This window comes from Anastrepha obliqua, chromosome 4, assembly GCF_027943255.1.
Source record: "Anastrepha obliqua isolate idAnaObli1 chromosome 4, idAnaObli1_1.0, whole genome shotgun sequence".
Classification (NCBI taxonomy): domain Eukaryota; kingdom Metazoa; phylum Arthropoda; class Insecta; order Diptera; family Tephritidae; genus Anastrepha; species Anastrepha obliqua.
In genome coordinates, this window is record NC_072895.1 from 59,886,019 (window position 1) to 59,909,553 (window position 23,535).

At 38.0% G+C, this 23,535-nt stretch overlaps 1 protein-coding gene across 6 annotated transcripts in view; it reads right to left on the reverse strand.

Annotated features, from left to right (window-relative positions):
• Positions 1-608: 608 nt before the first annotated feature.
• The window catches only part of LOC129246316 (uncharacterized), a 37,331-nt gene continuing 14,404 nt past the window's right edge, over positions 609-23,535 (reverse strand). For all 6 annotated transcript variants that reach the window (XM_054885031.1, XM_054885032.1, XM_054885033.1 and 3 more), the window contains exons 3-11: positions 14,227-14,362; positions 13,908-14,149; positions 13,597-13,751; positions 9,763-9,930; positions 9,434-9,672; positions 8,928-9,343; positions 8,644-8,744; positions 4,643-8,586; positions 609-4,247 (exon numbers count right to left, since the gene is read on the reverse strand). In XM_054885031.1, coding sequence (XP_054741006.1) covers positions 2,632-4,247; positions 4,643-8,586; positions 8,644-8,744; positions 8,928-9,343; positions 9,434-9,672; positions 9,763-9,930; positions 13,597-13,751; positions 13,908-14,149; positions 14,227-14,362 — 7,017 coding nt within the window. In that variant the 3' untranslated portion in view covers positions 609-2,631. The remainder of the gene's footprint in view (positions 4,248-4,642; positions 8,587-8,643; positions 8,745-8,927; positions 9,344-9,433; positions 9,673-9,762; positions 9,931-13,596; positions 13,752-13,907; positions 14,150-14,226; positions 14,363-23,535) is intronic.

The following is a 23,535-nucleotide window of genomic DNA, read 5'->3' on the forward strand; positions in this document are numbered from 1 at the left end:
TTACATGTTTCAGAACGTAAAACTGAATTCTTGATAATAATTTTAGAAAATTAAATTTCAATCTCAAAATGTCAGCCGTTGCATTTTTAAAATTTTGCTAATTAACACATGCCGTAAACGATTATTAGTAAACGATTTATTATGCTGATACTTCAAAAATCCTTTGAAGACAACATCAAGCATTTTATACCACAAAAAAAAAAAAAACAAAAAAAAAAAAAAATTACTGTACAGCATTAAGTATCCAAAGAAACTAATGGCCTTAGTTGCATTTTGCAACTTCAAAATTGTTACAGAATTTTCCAAGAATAATTTCTAACTGACAATTAGTGAAAATTAACCTTATTCCGACTGTAAGTTCATATATTATTCGCTTGCATTAATCAGAAATAAAAATAGTTTTGAAATTTTAAAACGTATTTTTAAGCACGGCAGCAAACTCGGAGTTTGAAGTTTTAGCATTAATTGAAAATGCAACATTTTCTAATGCCCTTTCAAGCTGAACACCCCGCTATTTTCCGTCTAATTATAAAATTTGTATTCACTTTCAAAACGAGTTACACCGCAGCAAGTTACGAATTTGGGATAAAACATTAAATGCAAATCGGTTGTAAGCTTATATATTAATAGTTTTTGATTTATTTTCTTTGATTTTATTAAAATGTAAAAAGTCGATCTTGAAAATAAGACCTGATATACATATATCGTAATAAGCGAATGTTGTATTCCAACTTTCGGCGGTAGCTTTTATTTCACTGCCGCCTTCTTGACGTATCTAACTATATATGCTCTCTCTCTTTCTCTCTCTCTCGCTTTATTCTCTTCTCGAGGCTAACTTTTATTTCTCGCTTTCCATTATTTCTTCTCTTTTAAAGATTTACAATTTTTATTAGCGTAGAAAAAAAACTATGGTAGTAGAAATTAAAATCTAAAGCGTTTCTTAATTTATAGCTAACGCTACTTATAATTGTATTCTCTATATAACGGATTTGTTTAGTAAAAAATAATGATAAAACAAAAACTTAAAAAAAAGTAACTGAAAAACAAAATATGTATTTTAATTACAAAAAATGAAAATGCATTGTTGTTTTTTTTGTTTTGTTTGTTTTTATGTAACTTAAAGCAAATGTAAATAATTTAAATGAAATACAAAAAATCGTTCTCTTTCGCATTTCTGAGCAGCAGCGTGAAGAATTGTGTGTGTGTGTGAAGTCATGCGGGGAGTCGCAAAAGTGGTAACTTTAATGTTTTTTGTTACGCTTGTTAACGATTCGATATACAAAAACACTTTCATTTAGTAGCATACTTTTAAACTGAGACCAAGCGGAAAGAAAATATTGAAATCGTCACTTTTTTTATTCATTTTTGTAGTTTAAATTTGAAACTAATTATAAGGCCATTCTGTTACTAAAAAATTTGCGCTGAACAAGCATTAAATCAATAAAGTTGCAAAGATTTAAAAAATACCATCCAAAATCGTTTTTACATGGTACTCGTACAATTTTGGTATTGAAATTTTTGTTTGTTTTATTATTGCTATTAAGAACTGAATGTCTGACACAACAGACTTCGCCCCAGATATTCTTAATTTCAGCGCAAGAAAGAAAAATTTAATGCAGAAAATTTGTTCAATAACTTCTGTTCTATAAGCTCTCACTCTCACTCCCACTCCCACTTCCGCTCCCTTCCTACCCACTTACCCAATTCATTCAACGCGTGCTCTTTTCTCTCTTAGATTCTTCTTCTATCATTAATTAGGACTTTTCTTTATACAATAACACTTCATTTGTTGTAACGATGATTTTGTTTTCAACGAATTTCACTTTCTTTTCCATTTTAACTCTCTTTTTCTTTTCCGTTTTTCTTTCAGTTTCAGTTTTTGTTTTCCTTTACTTTTCTTTCCTTTTCAATCATATCAGCTCAACTCATTAAGTATATATGTATGTATATATATGTATAGATGCATATATATGTATATATAAATTAATATATAATCTACAAGTAATCTACAAGTACATTATTAATTATTAACAACAACATCTAGTAAAATTACAAGAGATTGGTAAGGTATAAGTTGTTGTGTTGTTGTTCTTGCTGCTGCTACTATACTGCTACTGCGGCGCCTACTCCTAGCGCTGTTGTCAATACTCAAGTTGATTGAAGTTAGTTGAGAATATATTTTTGGGTTGATTGTGGCACATATCATGACGGTAACAGTGGTAACGCAACTGTTGAATGAAACGAAACTGTTAATGTGCATTGTGTTTACGCGCTTCTCATCCGCTCTCTCGTTTTTCGCTTTCGTAGCCGCTCAGCTTTCTTGGGATGCACTAGCAACTTTATACACTAACCAAGTGTGGCAAGGAGCACCTCCTCGAATTTGTATGCCATCTTCATCACAATAATCAACATAATCGCCGTATTTTCAAAGCATTTTGCGCTCAGCAGGCAAAACTGTTGTGGCAATAGCGCAATAACTACAGCTGCTGCAGCTGCAACTGCAGTGGAGACACACCAAATGCGACACATTGCTGCCGCCGCTCGACCTGCGACGACGACGGCTGCGCACATTTGTGCGGCGCACTTATTTTCATAGTCATAAATTCTTATTGTTAGTTAGCTCCCCGTGTCTCACCTGTTGATTATTGCGGAGGCGAGTGAGCCCATCGTTGCCGCAACCATTGAATTACCAGCACTACCGCCACCACCGCTACTACTGTTATTGCTATTATTATTGTTGTTACCACTACCACTGCTACTGTTGCCGTTGCCGTTGTTGCTGTTGTTGCTACTAACACTCTCAATAACCTTGAGATCATTGCAGCTGGTTGTCAACGCACCGCACGTTGTCGTTGTTATAACATCCACAGCCGCCGCAGTGGAATTCGAGGAGGCTATACTCACCAACGACTGTTGGTGTTGTGCCGTCGAATTCGTAGTCACTTGCGCCAGACTGACACTCATCCCGTTGCCACCACCACCACCACTTCCACCGCCGCCTGCCGCTGCTACCTGCAGCTGCTGCACTGTGGTTGCATTACTTACCGCTGCACTTGTCGCTATCGGCACCGTACGCATATTAGTGAAGATCGTTTGATTGTTGCCAATGCGTCCGCGCAAAAGCGCGTGAGTCATGCCTCCAGGCCCAATTTGCATTTGCATTTGACCGGAGTTGTTCTTTTGCAGCGGTTTCATATTCAGCAGGCTTGTGTACAACACGCGTTTACTATTCTCAACAGCACCGCTGCTGCCCGCACTAACTACGGTGTTCGTGACATTCCCTGCGTTCACCTCCATATTCGAGGCGCCGATTATATTTAGTATACGTTCGCGCTTCAATCTTTGCTGTTGCAGATTTGCATTCGCCGACGATTTATTCAACACAACCGCTTGTTGTTGCGACGTTGCCTGTTGTTGCTGCTGATGCTGCTGTTGGGAGTGACTGACTGCAGCCGCCACTGTTTTCGCATCCATAACTATACTACCATGCTGCATGCTAACTGTGCTGCTACCGCCGCCGGAGACGCCACCACCACCACCACTACCACTACTGCCTGCCGAATTAGAAGTGGACACAAAGTTCACCTTCAAATTGGAGTTTTGCAGCTCTTTATAATGATGCAGCTTCTGTGTCATGCTATTGCTACTGTTGCCGTTACTGCTGCCGCCGCTATTGTTGCTATTGGACTGTTGTACAGCAACAGCATTAGCCAGCTCGCTAGCTGTAGCGATTGTGAAATTGGTGCCGCCACCACTAGTATTGTTGCTGGTGAGATAAATTTTATTACCACTGGTGGTGCCCTGCTGCGTCACCGATTGCGACGATGTGATTATCGCCGTTGTAGGTTGCAGACTGTAGTTGTGATTGGAAGCAATTGCGGCGGAATTGTGCTTCTGCTGTTGGTGCTGTTGTTGTTGTGTGACATTCAACTCAGAAACGAGCAGTGGGTACGAGGACATTTTTATCACTTTGCCACCTTGCATCTGCACTTTCTGCAGTTGCTGAGCGACCTGAGATGTTGTGCCAACCAAAGTTGTTGTCACACCAGAACCGGAGTTCGTCTGCCCATCATGGATAGCATTCACGCCGCTATCATCATCTTGATGCTGTTGCTGTTGCAACTGCTGTTGCTGCTGTTGTTGGTGATGCAAATGTTGTAAATGCTTTGTGATTTGGATTTGATGTTGTTGTTGGGTGATTATTTTTCGTTGTGAGAATTTGCGGTTCAACAACAATTTGTTAATGTCTGAAAATTTCGATATCGAATTATAAAGTTATGCTATTTAATTTTTCGTCAATAAATATAGTAAATGTTTAAAATTAAATGAAACAAAACAAATCCTCCGAAACTAAATTAAATAAAAATAAACTAAATACATATAAATTAACTTGATCACACACCTATTTAAATTTATCGTAATTATACTCAATTCCAACCTAATCACCATTTCTTAAATAGGGTAAAACACTAAAAACCCATATACCTCAAGAACAGACTCTTACAGATGTTTAAATTTCTCGAGTGCACAATATATCAATATTTTAATGCATAAGTCATAAGCCTTATGAGAAGCGCAAGTATGTGTGCTATTCTTTCTGTAATAAATAATTAAACGCCGTTTCTTCTCAAAATACACTCACCTGTCGCACCATCTGGCCCATTCAACTGCCGCTTTTGCCCTGGTCTACTGGCCCATACAATTTTGTTGCCCGACGAGCCTGCCGCGGCTGCTGCAGCCGCCATTGCCGCCGCAGCATCGGCACCACTCACGGTGGTAGCCGCACCTGACGCCGAATTGGTTGTGCTCCCACTTATCTGACGCCATACAATTTGTTGTGTTGGCTGATGCACAAGTTGTTGCTGCTGCTGCTGTTGTTGTTGCGCTTGGCGCGTCGTTGTTGTAACAATGAGTGGCGTCGTGCCTCCGGATACAGATGACGACAAATGTTGCACCGTGGCACCGCTGTTGCTCGCACTAGTCAAATGCTGCATTGTACCGCCGCTAATACTGTGTACAGCCACTTGATGTCCCCCCGACGTACTAATGATGTTTACACCCGAACCAGTTGAACTCATAGTCGGTGCCGTTACGGCATTACCATCAATTGTTAGTATATTTGTTGTCGTCGCTGACGTCACCCCCTGATTTGAAGATGCACTACCATCACTATTGTTCTCCAGCTTCACATTGGACAGCGTAATAACAGAAGCCGGTGCTGTGCTTGTAGACGACTGGCTGTTAGAAGTTTGCGCCGTTGACGCAGATAACATTGCGGTTCCGCTGGTGATTGTGGGTGTGGCTTTCTGTATGTAAATTTTTTGTGTGCCACCCATTATGCTGCCATCCGCCGATGTGCTAGTGGTATAGATGGTATGATTTCCAGTAGCTGTGGCGCCAATAGGTGTGAGAGTGGGCTGGCGAAGTGCAGTTGTTGTTACGGTTGTAGTGCTCGCATTTGTAGGCGTGGCCGATACATACTGCGTTATGACCGGACCACCGGAGAGCAGATCACGTTGCATCTGCAGCAGATGCTGACGTTGCTGCTGTTGCTGTATTTGCTGCAACTGCTGCATTACATTCTGTAGCCGTGGCTGTCGCAACTGCAATATTTGATGCTGCTGCTGCTGCTGTTGCTGCTGTACCTGCTGTACCTGTGCTTGCTGCAGGTGTTGCTGCTGCAATGCTGGCACATTCGTTGACGTCACCGTAATAATATCACCCACCGCAGCCACCTCCTGCAACTGTACTTGTGACTGATGCTGTGGTTGCGGCTGCTGCGTAACTAATTGTTGTTGCACATGCAGCTGTGGTTGTGGCTGGCGTTGATGTACAACTCCGGATGTTGCAATAAGCTGCGGCTGCGCGCTGTTCGCAACGAAATGTGGTATGCTGGCGAGGGCTGTTACACCGCCGCTGGCGCCGCCGATACGGACGCCAGCTGCAGCTGCAGGCGTATTTTGCAATATTTGCGCGGGTATACTTGCTATCGACGTTGTTGTCTGCCTTTGCTGCGTCGTTACTGCCCCACCGACATCAAGTGTTGGTGGACCAGGTAAGTCATCAGCGGGCTCGGTTTTGACAACTGTATCAAGTTTTTCAGACGTAGTAGACGCCAATGCGTCAGTCGCATCGGTCGGTTCTATCTTTGGCTGCACTTTTTGGAAAAATACATCATCTGGAAGTGAGTCACTAACACCCGATGTATTAAAACTTGTGCCGCCATACATTGCACAGCTACTGCGCCACTTGCCACTACCACCACAGCCACCTCCAACACTGCCTTTGGCACGAGATGCACGTCTGCCGTCCTTGTGTTTCGGTTTGTCGTCGATGCAGGCCATTAAGTCAGTCTCCACATCCGCGGCTACTTCATCAACTTCTGCTTCACCTTCCAATATGCCATTCCAAAAGTTCGTAGCCTGATTCAGTGTCTTTATGTCATCGCATTCCTTCAATATATTCACAAGCATATTTTCGTCCGTTTCATCACCGTCACCTAATAAATTTATGTCGGTTAGTGAGTCACCGCTCAGGTTGAAATCAATAGCCGAGTTCGAATTGCCCGCTGCTCCAACGTCTGGACTCTTGCTACTGCCGCGTGTTACATCTGTCGCAAAGTACGTTTGCAGTAACTGCGTGTCTGGTTCGAGTTCGGCATACTTGAAGCTATCACTTACGAAGAGTGCATCGTCGGAATGTGTGTCCCACAGACTACTCAGTGTCTGTCCAGAGATTTTATGCGGGTGCTGTGTTTTACGTGGCTCGACACTATCACACGGTACCCGCAGCATTTCAACAACTATTGGTGTCTGTTGCGTCCACTCAACCAGAGGTCCTGCCGGCGTCAACTTGCAATCACTACTATCAGACAACACATCGGTTGGTGTCTTCGGACGAAAGTGTAACCAATCACGGCGTATTTCGGAGAGCAGTTCATTGCAAACGTCCAAACGCTGGCTGGATGTCGGTGAAAGACTGCCAATGTAATCATATTTATCATCATCACAATGTGTCGGTGATTCGTTGTCGATTATGACATTAATGCCAGTACTACATGCTTCATCGACACGCTTTTGCTCACGCTTCAATTCCTTGTTGAACTGCAGAGACTGCCGGTACTGCTGGCGTATGACATCGGGCATCTGATTTAGCGGCGTTGACACAGGATCATCCTGGTCGCACATTTTAGTATATACACAATTTGTGGAGTTGAATTTTGTGGCATTAGCAAACGATGAATGCGCTACGCCGCCGTCATCCAGTGGTTCCTTTTTCACGGTGTGTCGTATTAGACTGCTTAATTGTGCCAAATTTACATTTTCTTCATCTTCCAGCACTTGCAAATCTGAAGTGGTTGTAATGTCCGTTAACGCAGATGCGGTTTTCTTTATGCTGCTTAAAGGTTCATTCGAATCATCGGCCGAGGCACCGCCGCTTGTGCAGTCTATCAGTTCTTGTTTGATAGCTTTTGTTAATGGTGCTACCGACGGCGTAAACGTTGTTGAACTAGGTGTCGTTGTGGTCGCCGCAGATTCTGCCCCTCCTGCAGTTGCTGCCACTACTGCTGCTGCTGTTACGGACCCCGTCGCCGATGATGGTGGGCTGGTGCCTTCGCTTTTTATCACATTGAATTTATCGCTAATGCTTACATTCTTATTTATATTACTACTACTATTGTTGTTGTTATTGTAGTTCATTAAATTGTTATTAGAACGGTGATTTGGCCATTGTTGTTGTTGCTGCTGCTGCCGCACTAAATCGATCACCACTTCGTCGGACACATCATCTCCATTCAACTTCTCACGCTTCACTTTTTCACCCAGCAAGAAATTACTTATTCCGTTCATGTTCTTGTCATCGATTAATTTGGACAATCGATGCAGTAAGCGGCGTGGCAATGGCTCTTTTGCTGGAGGAACTGTTTGTGCCTCAGATACTGCCTTTGCATCCACGACAACAGCATCGGTGTGATTGAAGCGACGTCGTTTTGTACTCTCGCCATCAGCTCCTTTCCCACCGCTTTCCTCAACGCCCTTTTGACGCTGCAGTCGACGACGTCGGCGCTTCTGCTGCAAGCGTCGTAATCGTTGTCGTTGCCGTTGCCTCAGCATAGTTAGTGACGAAATGTAGTTGGCATCGCGTGAGATATTCTCATCTTTGCACAAAGCCTCCTCATAGTCGTCATCGTCATCAAAGTCTGCCTCGACACCATCGTCGTCACTGCCTTGAGTTACGATAGTATCGATTTTGGGTGACACATCCGTTGGTGCATCCGTGGGCTCAAATTTGATCGTTGTGGTGGCGGGTAGTTGTAATGAAGACTTTGTAGTCGTGGCGGTAGCAATTGAACCAGCTGCGTTAGTTATGTTGGACGGCAGCAGGTCAACAACCGTTGGTGGAGAGGCGGGTTTTACAGGTTCTTTTTTAATATTCAAGGACTTAGTCGCCGTCGAAGCGGAATCGCTTTCAAATATCGTATAGTCCAACTGTGACCAAAAATCGTCCATATTTGTGGCAGTGCGATCCAATACGACACGACCACCACGGCCCATGCGACGTCTGGCGAAACCAATACAACGGGGCCTGAGAAAAGAGCAACCATATATCTTCAAACTTTTTTAAAGAAATATGTATACCTACCTCGGATGTTTTATTGAAGTTAGTGTGAAACGATATTTCGGATCACCAAGTCCATAATCTTCCTTTGACTCCCAAGGCCAATTACCGTCATGGGCTAACGGCTATAAGTAAACAAGAAGCAAAACAAAAGTTAATTGCCATTCCATGTAAACAGAAATCACATAATACATATAACATATGGTTTTTGAAAAAATTCGTACATACAGAAACATGCTTAGACAAAACTAGGTTCAATTGTACTGAGAAAACTTCATATCTAATCTCTAGCCATCGCAAAAGCTCACCCTCTGATAGTCGCAATGCTGCTTTCGCCTAAATGCAAACGGTGCCTCCTCTTCGCTCTCAGAGCCTATTTTGTGCGCATGATGACCACTACCACCCCCACCTCCTAAGCCGCCACTGCCAAAATCTTCCTCCTCCGTTTCGATATTAGACTCATTAGCAGCGGGCGATGAGCTCTGACGATGCAGCTGTAGCAGATGTTGTGTGCTTAGCGTTGCTCCCACTCCACCCAGCGCAGACGCTGACAAACCATTGCCACTGCCAACGCCACCCAAATACTGTTGTTGCTGATGCTGCGACAGATGTTGTTGTTGTTGCTGTTGCTGTTGTTTATCACGAGGCAATTTATGTTTTCGCTTCTTATACTGTCGCTTTTCCTTTCGATTACCGCCACCATTTGCGCCAGCGTTGATTGCATCTATGGATTGAAACAGAAAAACACAAAAAACAAAAAAAACACATTAGTAACAAAAATATTATAAACAAATAAAATTTTTAGGATACTCACCAATCGTTAGACTCGAAGGATTCAGGTACTGCGAAGCCGACGCATACAAATGGCCACCACTGCCAGACGCTACACTATTGGCACCCGCCGCTGATGTAAGCAAACCGCCTGGTCCCAGTACACTACCAACACCGGCAGCATGTGTGGCCGCACCTACAGACGCAACACCTGTGGGTGTGGTGCCCGGCGCAGATCCATGGTGTGAGTATTGATTCGTATACAATGGGGCAAACGCGGGTCTGTATGGTGACGGTGGAGAAGAGAAAACGGATAAACAATTTAGTACGGACTTACCCACCAACAATAGAAGATTAATCAATCAAACATACCTAGAATTCTTCAGAGAAGAACTTAACTCGGAGAATAGAGCACCACTGAAGTCGCGCAGTTGGTATCGCTTCTCGAAGATTTCTATAGATAAATGCAATTGCTCACGTTTCGTCTTCTCGCGTCGCTTCACCATCTCCAGCACGGTGGTGGCACGCTGTAGGTCGCGCCTAATTATATATGCACGCGAATAATTAGTATGATTGAAGTTGACAAACAAATTAGCTCAGTAATGCTACTACCCCACGGATTACGGTGTGAATTCACAGGGATTACAAAATCCCGTTTCTTCCACACAGTTTTTTAATTTGAAAAATAGTTCTACACAAATGAGTCAGGGGGCTATTGCTACTTATTCTCTATTTTTCATCTTTCTCCTATTTACTTCCTGTGTATTTAATTTTACATTATTACTGCTAATTAATAAAACTTAAAGTAAATACTGCTTTAGGGTTTCAAATGATAAATTTAGTTGGTAAACAGACTAAACTTGGTAAACAGAATAGCGCGATTTTGGTATTGGACACTCGGCCATAACACTCGGTCTGGGTGCAACTAATCCTATTGCCTATTGTTTGGATGAACTATATTTTAATAGGTTATTTAGTACTAGAATTCCAGCTAGACGTGAGTGGGTTGACAATATAGGCATAAAGGCATACAAGGAAAAGGTAAGGCAGACAAAATTAGCAAGAGAGGGCACTACCACTCGCCTCCCTCTTGGTATGGAGATTGTACCATAGGTATACCCCTCTCAAACGCTCCCTACAAACTGCGTGGTACAAGCAGCAATGTCACTTCAGCCAACACGAGATGGATTGATAGCCTGGCATGTAAGGCTACAAAAAAAAATTTGGTCAGAATGCGACGTCAGGCGCTACTTAATCGGCTAAGAAAAACGTCTCTACGTTAGTTGTTTTGATCACAGGCCACTGTGTCCTAAGTCGACATGCTCAAAGATTGAATGAACTTCATTTTGAAGAAGCTATAAGAACGAGAAGGAGGAAGAGACTGTCAGACATATTCTTTGTCTCTGTCCTGCGTGACATGCCACTAGGTTTAGATACTTTGGCTCATCGTACTTGAATAATACTGATCACCGTAGGGATATATATAAGTGTCGCCAAATCAATGGGTTTGCACTAAAACAAAATGGTTTAACGAGCAGTAGCAGGTAAACGGTTTTTGTGGTATACCAATGGATCGGAAACGGTCTAAGCAAGTTGGTTTACTGACCAACTGCCACTTCTACATATCTTCCTACCTATCTTTGACAAGATATAAATATGTACCGTTTCGGTAGCATTGAAAGAGGCTGCGAAGCGCGTTGCAAAACATGCAATGGCCCGTTTTTACAATGAAGAAGCTTCTTATATCTAAACCCCATTCGCCAATCAGTGACGGCATAAAACTTTAATGAAGTCCTACTGCTCTTCACTAATATTAGGCCAAACGCCAAGCGTTAGCTAGAGGCGAATAGATGAAGCACCTAAGGGTGATTTTTTAGCTATTATCTTTTTAAACAGTTCCTTTAAACAGCTGACGCACTTTTCGTGTTTGTTTCACTGTCAATTATCTTCAGTTTGGTCTATAATTTAACCAGGAATCGTCTTACAAACGAACAACGCTTGCAAATCATTGAATTTTATTATAAAAATGCGTGTTCTGTTAAGAAAGTTTAAAGTCGAAAAATTGTGTTCAGCGACGAAGCTCATTTTTGGATCAATGCGCACGTAAATCAGCAGAGTTGTCGATTTTGGAGTGAAGATCAGCCAGAAGAATTGCAAGAGCTACCAATGTATCCAGAAAAGGTCACAGCTTGGTGCGGTTTATGGGCTGGAGGTATCATTGGACCGTACTTCTTCAAAGATGAAATGATATCCAACTTTTTTTGCCCAAAATGCAAGAGCTTGACTTGCATGACATGTGGTTTCAGCAAAGACGGTGCCACATGCCACACAGCACGCGTAACAATAGACTTGTTGAGAGGTGAGATCGGTGAACATTTTATTTCACGTTCGGGACCAGTCAATTGGCCACCCAGATCGTGCGATATAACACCTTTAGATAATTTTTTGTGGGGCTATTTTAAAGCTCATGTCTATTCAGACAAGCCTGCTTCAATTAACGCATTGGAAGACAACATTAAAGCTTTTATATGTGAGATACCGGCCGAAACATTGGAAAGAGTATGCCAAAATTGGACTAAGCGGATGAACAATTTGAAGCGCAGTCGCGGTCAACATTTGCATGAAATAATCTTCAAACATTAAATTATATGGACTGTACTATCGATTTAAATAAAAATTTCATGCATTTTTCTGAATTTTACGTGTGTTTTTTTGAAACACTTTCCTATAGCTCTTAAAAAATCACCCTTTAGTATACATAAACACGGTGGAATAGAGTTGCCTAAAATTATATTTGTTTGTACAATATAATAGTGAGTTATACCAGTTTTATGAGGCGAATTTTGTGCGATAACTTTGTTGTTGCTTTCACATGTTAATTTTTCGTCAAGTGTTCCGAGCAGAGAAGTGGCAAAGTGGTTGTTGTTGTTGTTGGAGCAGCATAAAGATTCCCCATACTTACATATGGGAAATGCTGCTGAAGTGACAGTCCTTGGGCGGATATAAATCCGGGTCGTTTCGGTAACGTAGAACCGACTGTCGTGGAATGGTAGATGATGACAACCAGTGACTACACCGTACCGACAGGGGGTTATGGCCTTGTAGCATTTCAGAACAGTAATCAAGGAATGCAATTTTTCGTCATAAGATTATTTTTAGCAATGTACCTATACCATTATATCATACCATTACTATTACTGAACCAAATATCTACTTTACCTAACTTTTTATTTTTTATTCAAATCATGCACCTTTTAAAAACACCCTTTTCATATAAACATTTTCACCTTTTGTCTAATAGTTTACTTTAATTATGCTTAACTGTGATATTCAAGTTTGTAGTATCATCTTCATTATTCTTAGAAGCTGCATAATATATATTTTTTAATTATATTCCCTTTTAACAATAATTTTCCTTTATCTTCCATTTTGCTTTTATTAGTTCTATGATACTTGCTTATTTGAGCGTAAATAACGAAAACCTGAATGTCATTACTGACACATCCTTTTAGATGAAAATAAAACAATAACATTTCGACATTCATAGTGTTTTGTAGTTCACCTAAATGATATTTCAGCCAAAAATAAGATAATAACAAATTCGGTAACTATTTTTAATGATTAGTTTTAAGAAAAGCGAAGAAGAATTATTAAAACTACTTGAATTTTTAGCGAGGCATTTGTAAATGAGAAAAAAAGGGATGCCTTATTTCTTCGGATTTGTTTAAACCAGGTTAAAAAAAAACCAATAACACTCAACTCTATTATGGCTCTGACCATGCACCAGTCCATTCCCTACCTAACTTTTAACCGGATATTTTTCAAAATCTTGGAACTTTATTGACTTATCGTTAATAATCTTACTATTACAGAAACATTTACAGGACTATTCGTTTAAGTCATGTAACCGAGCGACTACTGTACAAGTTTCCAGACTTTTAAACGCTGATTTTTATTTCAACTATAATTTACTCACTTTTTATCTACTGTAACTTTTTTACTCTTACTTTTACTCTTTGATGTCAATTAGTACTTCATTTTTACTCTATCAAATTATGTATCTCAGTCACTATATAAATTATATTGTATTTATTCCCGACTTAAGTGTTCAACTTCTACATCTTTAAATTGACTCAAACTAAGAGGTAACTAAACGCTTTGTGATACCAGGTTCAATTGCCTGCCCATAAAGTAAATCGTACGCACCTCAGTTTGAGCATCTTCTCATAGGACGTTTCATCGTTTTTGCGATTCTTTCGCGTTTGCATCTTTTCGGTGCGTCGGCGAAATGCTAAGTACGGATTGTTCGAAGATGCGCCCGGACGATTCTCCGTTTTCACAGTCAGTATCAGCGGGTGTTGCTGTTTAATTCCAAGTTTTAATTTAGCAAATTTGTTTGTGCAAATCGATTTAATTGAATTTTTGGTTTTGTAATTTAATTTCAAACAAAATTATACACAAAAATTGTGCCATTTAAGAATTGGCGCACTCTTTTTTCTGAATTTTAATATCATTACCATTTTTAAGCGTTTATTAAGCCAGTAATCGTAAACAGCAATGCTGACTTCATCGTCCTGTTTAAGCAATGCTTTCGCCTCATTCAGCTTAACGACCATTTGACCTGAACTCTTCTCCAGCCGATCCATCATCTGCTCGAACTTCAGTGGTGTCAGATCAAGGCGTCGACTCTGCTGGCTAATCCAAATCTCATCGCTGCTGTCCATATCGTAATCTGGCACATCTTGCTCGAGACCCAGCGCTTTAATAGGGGAGCGCGACAAATGAAGATCGAAAATTAATCTCAATGTTTCAAGCTGGAAAGTCATTTGAACTTACGTTGCATGTGTATTAGTTGCCGCGGCATTTTGTAATTGGGAGGATACATGCGATCGTAGGCTTCCTGATCGGTGGTAAAAACCTCTGGTGTGGGTATAATGAGACCAGTACATATTGCCCGCTGCAGATGATGTTCCTTGAAAATCAAGCAAAAACAAAAACAATAGTTAATACGTGATATTGGTTTAAATGAAGCGCTTGGCCTTTATGTATACGAGGCCACCAAAAAAAAAAAAATTAGAATGGTCCAGAAAAGTAAAGTTATGATTCGAGTTTTGCAACCCCGAATGGAAACAAGTAAATTTAACACAACTATTAACGTTCAATTTCTTTTATAATTTAAATTACGTTGAATTTAGATTTTATTAAAAAGTATGTGTATGCGCATGCTCTCCATGATCGACCTTCGAGTTATTTCCGCCACAATGGGTATTTTCAGAAAAAATCTGTTTAGCCCTTTGATTCTTCATTGCCGAAGTAGTCGATAAATTCCAGCCATCCTATGTCTTGCAATCTTCTTATTGATGTCTTATTTGTCTAACCTAACCTGAAGTGTAACCCTTCCAAGTTTTGACTATGAATTTTCAATACTCTTATCTTAGAGTATTTTATCAACACACCATATCTCAGTAATCACTTGATCAACTGGTGTTAATTTTTTTTTTTTTGCGAATGTTTACGTATTTCATCTTGATACGGGCACAAGGATATAACTGGGAACGAAATAGCGGACGCATTGGCCAGAAAGATCGCAGGACCCGAACCCTTCCTTGCTATGGGATAAAACACCATCAAGGAGAAGCTTAGGAGTGTAGGGCTAGGGCTAAGGGAGGTTTGCTGGCATCAAATCATGGAGCTACCCCAAGCGAACTGCAGATTGCGTAGTCATCTGCACATGATCGAGGTTTGGTCTACGGTCTCCTGTCGTTTCTGTCAGCAATCTCAGGAGACTCGAACGCGCCTTCTCCTCGAATGCAGCATTACAGCGCGGAGAAGGTTGAGACATCTCGGCTAATTGCAAACAGAAGAAAGACACATACATTCAATCCAACCCAGCTCTATGCTGAGTTTAATAAGAGAACTGGGTCTGGATGAGGTACTGTAATGAGAAATGGCAGAAAAAAATTGCCAATGTCCATGTACTCGTTATGAGTTATTTTTATTTTACTTCTGCGAAAAAGGATCCGCTAAATCCCGTTGCGATACAATTGCTTTAGGTACAGTCTTAATCCAAAACTGATCACTAGGAGAATATTATTGCATTTTTGTTCCAATTTGAATGAAAGTTGGCATTCGTCACATCAAAAATTAGAAAAACAAATTTTACCCCAATATTAATTGACTCTATGTTCTATGTTTAAGTCTTGTTCCATATTCGTACAACTTTTCACATTCAACTACATTAATTATATTAATGAGGCTAACGATGTTATAAAATTACGCATGCGCGAAATGCCGGTCGTTTAGCGTGAAGCCATCACTATGTAATGCAGTACACTTCTCACTTCTGTAAACAAATAAGTATGGTTATAGCCATCACATGAGTTGTTATTGTTTTTTCTTTTTTTGTCGAGAATACGTTGAGTGTAACTCGCTGTCTCCACTAGTGATTACTCATCCTCTGTCATACACCTCCAAAGAGAAATCGCCAACCCACTAATTGTCATTTTGAGAGTTTGGCAGCTGCAGTTTCATTTCGTACCAACGCTCTTTTAAGCAAAAACGTATGTACTGTCAGCGTCAAAAGAAAGTATGCACCACATTTTAATAAGTTTTGACTATTTATTTATTTTGCATTTTCAATTATTATTTTTATAAAAATATAGTTCAACTACTTACACACCAAGAACCATATAAAGAGAGTTTCGATCTTTGTATAAACTTGTCAAAGTTTGGCAAATTTTCATCAACATTTCAAAGTTTTTACTCAGAATTTAAAAAAAATTTCGGGTATGCAGTTTCATAGATCATAGAATTTTGGTACAATAAAGTGCAAGTTTCAATTGGTGCAGAAATCGCACCCCATGTTTGAAAATTTTTTCTGCTGACGGTATTCGGAGTTTTCTTTCATATAAAAAAATAGGTGTTAAATGGAGAAAATGCACAAGAAAAAAATTCTCAAAAATCAGTAGTATGAAAAGAATAATTCAAACTAAAAAGTAAATAAATACACAGTCAAAACGTGTCAATATACGGTGTACGCTTCCTTTTAACGTGGACTGTATACGAGTACACACATTTCGATATTTTGCGCGTTATATGGAGATATTTGCAATTAATTTGGTTTTGAAATTTCGGGACAATTCAAATTTGGATGCGGTACATATAAATATGAAACAGTTTGGAACTTCGTAAATAAATAAAGTGAAATTTTAACGTTAAAGACTAACGAGTATGATGCAGATACATTACTACAAAAAGGACTCCAGGGAATGGATTGAAAAAATAAAATGACATCTGCCAGAATGAGCTTCAATTTAAAAAACGCATGTCTACGATTTTCCTTTTCGTGCTCAGCAGTACTAAGCTCCGAGATAAAGAAGCCAAAGAATTTTTTTCGTTTTTTTACTGCAAGGAACCTCAGAAGAAATGTTGCTTACGACATTTGAAGCAGTTCTGAGTGACGTTGCGCCCGTCTTGTCGCCTGGTAGTAGTGAATTCGCAGGGGACTAAGCTTTAAGCATTTAAAGGACGGTCCTATCACTACAACGAGGCTACTATGCTCCCGGTTAAGGAGTTTGTTTAATTTCAATAAAGGGTATTTCAAAAGACGTGCCTAAATAAATAAAACGTAAAAATTTAGATTTAAAGTTGCACTCTTTTTATTCAAATCTTAACAATTGTATGTGCAAAAGTATATCATTTAAATGTTTAACATAAGCACGTCTACGTCTAATTGCTAGGAACATCAATATACCGATGTTGAAGGTTGTTCAGCAACACTTTGCACTACAGCAGCAATATTCTCAATAGAATATTCAGTTGTTGGTCTGCCAGTTCTTTTTTTATCCTAGAGAGAAGCAGTTTCTTGACATTTCTATTCAGTTTCCGATTCATTGAAACGATTTTTTCCCCAAAAATATCACGAATTTCACAATAATTTTCATAAGTTTCAATAATTTTAACGTATTGTTCTATCGTGTAAAATTGTAATGACATAAAAACAAGCTACGGTCTAGGAATTATTACTACTGACATCTAGGCGTCGCTTTTGAAAGATCTTGTATTTGGAAAAATATGTCATCGTTATTATTTGACCAGCAGTCTCTGGTCAGCAATGCAATTTCTCTTCATTTGAATAGAGTGGTAAATGCCCATATTTTTTATATACAAAGAAAATGCGCAACACCGTCAGGGGCAAAAATTAACAAAAATCATCGAAAATTGCGAGCCACTTCAAACTTGCGCGTTATTATTGTATAATTTAGTTGGACTAAGAAACTGAGTACTAAATTTTTTTTTTTTTAATTCTGATTAAACAGTTTAAAGTTTTGATGAAATATGTCTGACTTTTTATAAATCTTGAATTAAGTATTTATAAAAAAGCTTATTGAAAAAAAAAAATAGTAATAAATTAATATGTAGTCGACAATTTACAAAAAAAAAAAAACAGTGTTTTTATAATTTTGCCTTTAATGCTATATTTTTCTGCAAAAAATTTTATTTATTGATACATTTTGTGTAACAAATGTTGGCTTTACTTTATTATTATTATAATTGGCGCGTACAACCCTTATTGTGTGTTTGGCCGAGCTCCTCCTCCTATTTTTGGCGTGCGTCTTGATGGTGTTCCACAAATGGAGGGACCTACAGTTTCACCCTACTCCGCGAACGGCAGATATTTTTATGAGGAACTTTTTCATGGCAGAAATACACTCGGAGGTTTGCCATTGCCTGCCGAGGGGCGACCGCTATTAGAAAAATGTTTTTCTTAATTTTGGTGTTTCACCGAGATTCGAACCTACTACGTTCTCTCTATGAATCCCGATTGGTAGTCACGCCCCAATCCATTCGGCTACGACGGCCGCTGGCTTTACTTAGTATTTGGTAAATCAACTTTTTTCTATAAATTTCAAAACGAACATACCGCTTTCAAAAATAACTGAGCCACGTACTTTTAATCATTGCTACATATAATATGTATGTATGCACTTATATGTAACTTAGAAGAGTTTTGAAAAATGAACCAAGTTTTACATTTTTAAGTCCATTATTTTATACAAAAAATTATCAAAGAAAATTTTAATATAAGCCTTTCTAAGTAGCGACAACAAAAATGTCAATGTTAGATGAGAGTTTTTAAGCACCATTTTCTTATCGTTTTTACTACATTCATTTTTTTATCAAATACACCAATTCAATATAAAAATAGCACTTTAAGTCCTAAATGACAAGTATATTAATGCATAATACCAGCCAAAGGGCAATAAAATGAAAGTGAATCATTATTCCCACACACACACCTATACACACACGTCGCAAGCTCATGCCTGTAAAATCCACCAAATGGCATGAAATAAAGCAACTAAACCTCTACAACACTTCACGTTCATCACATGTCGACAACAACACTATCCACAACACGTCAAAATGTGTGCATAAATATTACAAGTACTGCTCGTTACTCGTAAGCATGAAACATATGTATTGTATTATGTATATGTGTGTGTATGTTTGTGCGTAGAGCAACACGATCGTTTATTTTTTACTACATTTAAGGTGCCACTAAGTATGACAGCAATAAACGTGCTTTCAACAAGCAAGATATTCTGATACGATTTGTGAAAGCAATTGCAGGAGCAGTCACCATAAGCATGAGACTGCCTTCGGAAAATATTTTTTGATTTAAAAAGTTAGCTGTTAAGGTTAACATTTTTTTAACATAACTTTTTGGTCGTTCAACCAGCGTTAACCCCCACTGATCCCCTATAGTTTTTTAAATTAAATAGTGCTTAGTGATTTTCCATCTGTCTAAGTGCAATGAAGAGTGTGAAATGAATGTCCACAATTTGTTATTAAAAAGGAAACTGATCATAATGGATGTGTTAACGATATAAAATTATTGCACTATGTTAATATATAATATGTGAGGAACTTTTGAAAGACTTTCATTGACAATATTATTCCATTTTATTTGCCTAAAACACAACTGGCCCAGTGAAAAACGTTGCAAATAATACATATATAACTCAAGTCATGTGCTGACACGGTGTAAACACCATGTATCACATTGAGAAAAAGTCCAAATATGTATGTAACATTGCTAAAATATGTTCATTTCACATAAAAAATATATAAATAACTCACACCAATTAAATATTTGACTTCACAGTTATTGAGAGTACACAGCGATCCGCCAAAAATGTCACACGGCAACACACTTATGGTCAGAAGGGCCACTTGCTAATGCGATTTTTCGCTTTCTAATAATTTCAGTCATTCTATGTAAGTTTCTTTCTCGAAATTTATTGTTGATTTTGTGAAATTATCCTCAGGAAAGTAAACATTTTTGACAATAAAAAAGATTTCCCACGTCTGACCGCACCTTTATTCAACACATCTTCACTTTCAAGTCACAGCTCGTAGCTCGCAAGGAAATTTGCTGCACTATTGAAAACGTACATAAAGAGAATAAATGCGCGCCAATTTCGTGAAACAGCCGCTGAGCATTTAGACTTTCACTGACATGCCCTACAGTAGCTGGCACAGAGTGCCGGAAGCATGAAAGAAAATAAATGATATTTAGTTAACTAACGAGTGGTATTTTTGCAATTATGCACAGTAGTTGGGTAGATGAGATAATGTTCAATAAGGTCGAACTAAGGTGTGATGAGATGGAGAATACAAAAATGGTGAAATATTATGAGGAAATCAAGTTTACGTTATTGCAAAAAAGATATGGATTGTGATTCACTAGACCTTATGAAATCCCTCAAAAGATCGGAATAAGAATAAGAATGGTGTGTACGAGGCAGCTGCTGCCTTTGCAACAGCATAAACAACGCTCCAATAATTTTTGACAATTTGGTTTGTTTTCGGTATTCGGTATACTCGAATTTCAAGGGGAGGACAGTATCTATGCGGGCCCACTTGAGATTAAAATAAAAGACAAGCATCAAAGATAAAATACAATAATTTAATAAGAACGCTTTTATATAAAACAAATTATATATATATTTTTCGATTACTATCATATATTACTTTGCAAAGAATAAAAGTAAAATAAATGTCTATCATTAAATCGCTTCTATTTTGCGTGTTACTCAACAAAAGTGCAAAAAACAATTTTTTATACATACACATATATTCTCATTTATGTGTGGGCAACTGTATTACCAATCTCAAAATAGTTGTTGTTGCAATAATTAACACGAAGCGCGTATTTTTAAAGCATTTCTGTCTATCATTTTGATCTGTAGCTTAAGAGCGCTACTCTCACAGCCATAAAAGATTATGAAAGAAAAATTAAACACAAAAATAAAAAAAAACATAAAACGTCACAAAGCAAAAAAAGAAGAAAACATTTTAATGATAAGTATCAACGTAGAACAACAAAATTTTACCAAATGGAAATTGAGAACTTGTGAAAGATGCCAGCCAACAATTAGCAAAAACGATAAAATGCCACAACAAAAAAATTCTGAGCAACCACAAGCGTCACAAAATCTTCAAATATTTAAATATGTATTTATGTACATTTGTATAGTGCGCCGCTACACTCGCATTGGCTAGTATATGGATTTACATAAACATAAATGTTAGCAACTTATTTTTGTGCCCACATTTTATTCAACCTTGTTGCGACATTTATTCCTTACTTACAGTTTTTTTTTAACTTATCTCGTGTGTCTAGACTCGGCCCTATAGTCTAATGACTATCGGTCAACCAGCAGCTGGCGTACAAAGTGTTCAAAACGAAAGCAGTTGCGGTCGTTTATTTTTTTAAGATAAACCAAGTAGAAATGTATGTTTTATATGTACGTATTACATATGTATATGTAAGGAAAAACATTTGAATTATTTTTTCTTGCGAATTTAGTCAGTTTGGCAACATATTTCGCAAAACAAAAGTATTTAGATTTTTTTATTTCCAACCAAAGCACATTGAAAAGGTAGTAGCAGTACAGTAAAAATAGCAAGAGCAGTGCATCTGGTTTTTGGTTATGGTCCCTAGAATATTAAAATATACAAGGTGGCGAGTGATGAAACGTTTATTTCGACCTTTACGCGCTCCATTGCGCATCTATTTGTATACTTCAGCTGTCTGGTTAACAAGTGTCAAATATGATGAACATATAACGCCATTTGCAAAAATTATAAATCTTAAAACTGCTGATGCAAGGAAAAATTGAACGATAAAGAGGAATTGGTAGGAAGACATGAACATGGCTAGACAACATCAAAGAGTGGACAGGCCTTAAAACAATCGGCGAACTAACAGCAGCAGCGAAAAACAGACAAAAATATAATGACATCATTAATAATATGACCTGACAACCGTACGACTAAGATCATAATGACGTTTGTATGTAATCGCGAACATCCAGCATGGATACGCCGATTAAGAAGAAGAATAAATCTTCCGATAGGGTCATTAATATTGGTCCACCTTGTATAAACAAGTTTACAAATAAATCAAATCAGCTGCTCTACTGCTACTACCTGGTTCAGTGCGCTGTGATTCCAATGAAGAAAATCAAGCGACAAATAAAAGAAAATTATTGTTGGCATTTTATATTGAAATGCTCAGAAAATACCCATTCCCTAAAACTATTAATGCAATATAAATATAATTAAATATTTAAAACTCAAGTAAATAATTATATGTATTTCAATTACTTAATTCGTTTACTAAAATACCTTAACCGTCTTGTGTAGCGCACAAGATTTGAAAGTGTTAATCAATCCAAGCCATATTGAAATAAACAATAAATTCACTTATAGTGATGTATGTATATAGTATATCAATGGTGATCACAGCAAAAGCCGTTCTCCATATCCATAAATTTCTGCTCTCTATAATTTGGGTTCTACCTCGAAAGCGGAAAGCGTAGTCGTATTAGGAAACTTATAAATTTATATTAAAAGACAGCATTTTTTCTTCCATAGAAATCAAAAAAATTGGTAAATTTTGCTTAAAACTTATTTGCTCGTGAGGTATAATATGTACATATTTATTGTATTATATATTAATATATAATATAATAAATAAATATTAATAACAATAATACTTGAAACAAAATTAACTAAAAATAATCAATTACAATTCATAAACATGACTGACACCTAGTGATAGATTTACGATGTTAACACTGGTGATCCACTGGTATATGGAGAACGACTTTTGCTGTGATCACCAGTCATGCATTGGTAGTCAATATATTAAGTCGCATAATTTTATTGTTGTTTACAATTTTCTCAAAAAATGATTGAAAAGTTCGAAATTTGGATGGAATTTTTTTTTGTTTTATACATTTTTATTTTTAAGGGGGAAGTCTACTGTGACAAGGGAAAAAACAGGCTTATTTTCCGGATTTTATTTCTAACAAAATATTGCTCGTACATAAAATCTATTTAAACTCTTATCTTTATTATATATTTAAGTTTTTGAAAAAAAAAATTTTAAGTCAAAATATTCAAAATGGCCGCTGTGGCACTTCTGCAAGCGCAGATCCGCTTTTCTTAGGTGCCTAAACGGTGTACATGAAATCTTACGTTTCGGTGATCTAAAACAAAAAAACAAAATATTGTTATCATATACATAGTATTGACGCTCGTCTGACGTAGGATTATGTCGATAAAAAATTTTGGCGTTGAAAAAAAAATTCTTGAAATTTTTTTCTTTTTTTTTGCCTAAAATTGATGTTACTATTGTTTATAACAATTTAACAAATAACGATATCAAAAAAATCCTATGTCAGACGAGAGACACTATTACAGAGAATATATAATTAAATTTTTAAGCTGATTCATTTATCAGAACTCGAGATATCGTGTACACCGTATAGAAAAGCGGACCTGCGCTTGCAGAAGTGCCACAGCGGCCATTTTGAATATTTTGACTTAAAGTTTTTTTTTCAAAAACTTAAATATATAATAAAGATAAGAGTTTAAATAGATTTTATGTACGAGCAATATTTTGTTAGAAATAAAATCCGGAAAATAAGCCTGTTTTTCCCCTTGTCACAGTAGACTTCCCCCTTAAGTTTCCACTTCAACATTGCAGAAACTCAAGAGTTTCACTTAGAAATAAAATAATTGCTACGTTGCAAGCAATAGTTAATTTCCACCGAACCTTAACTCCAATTT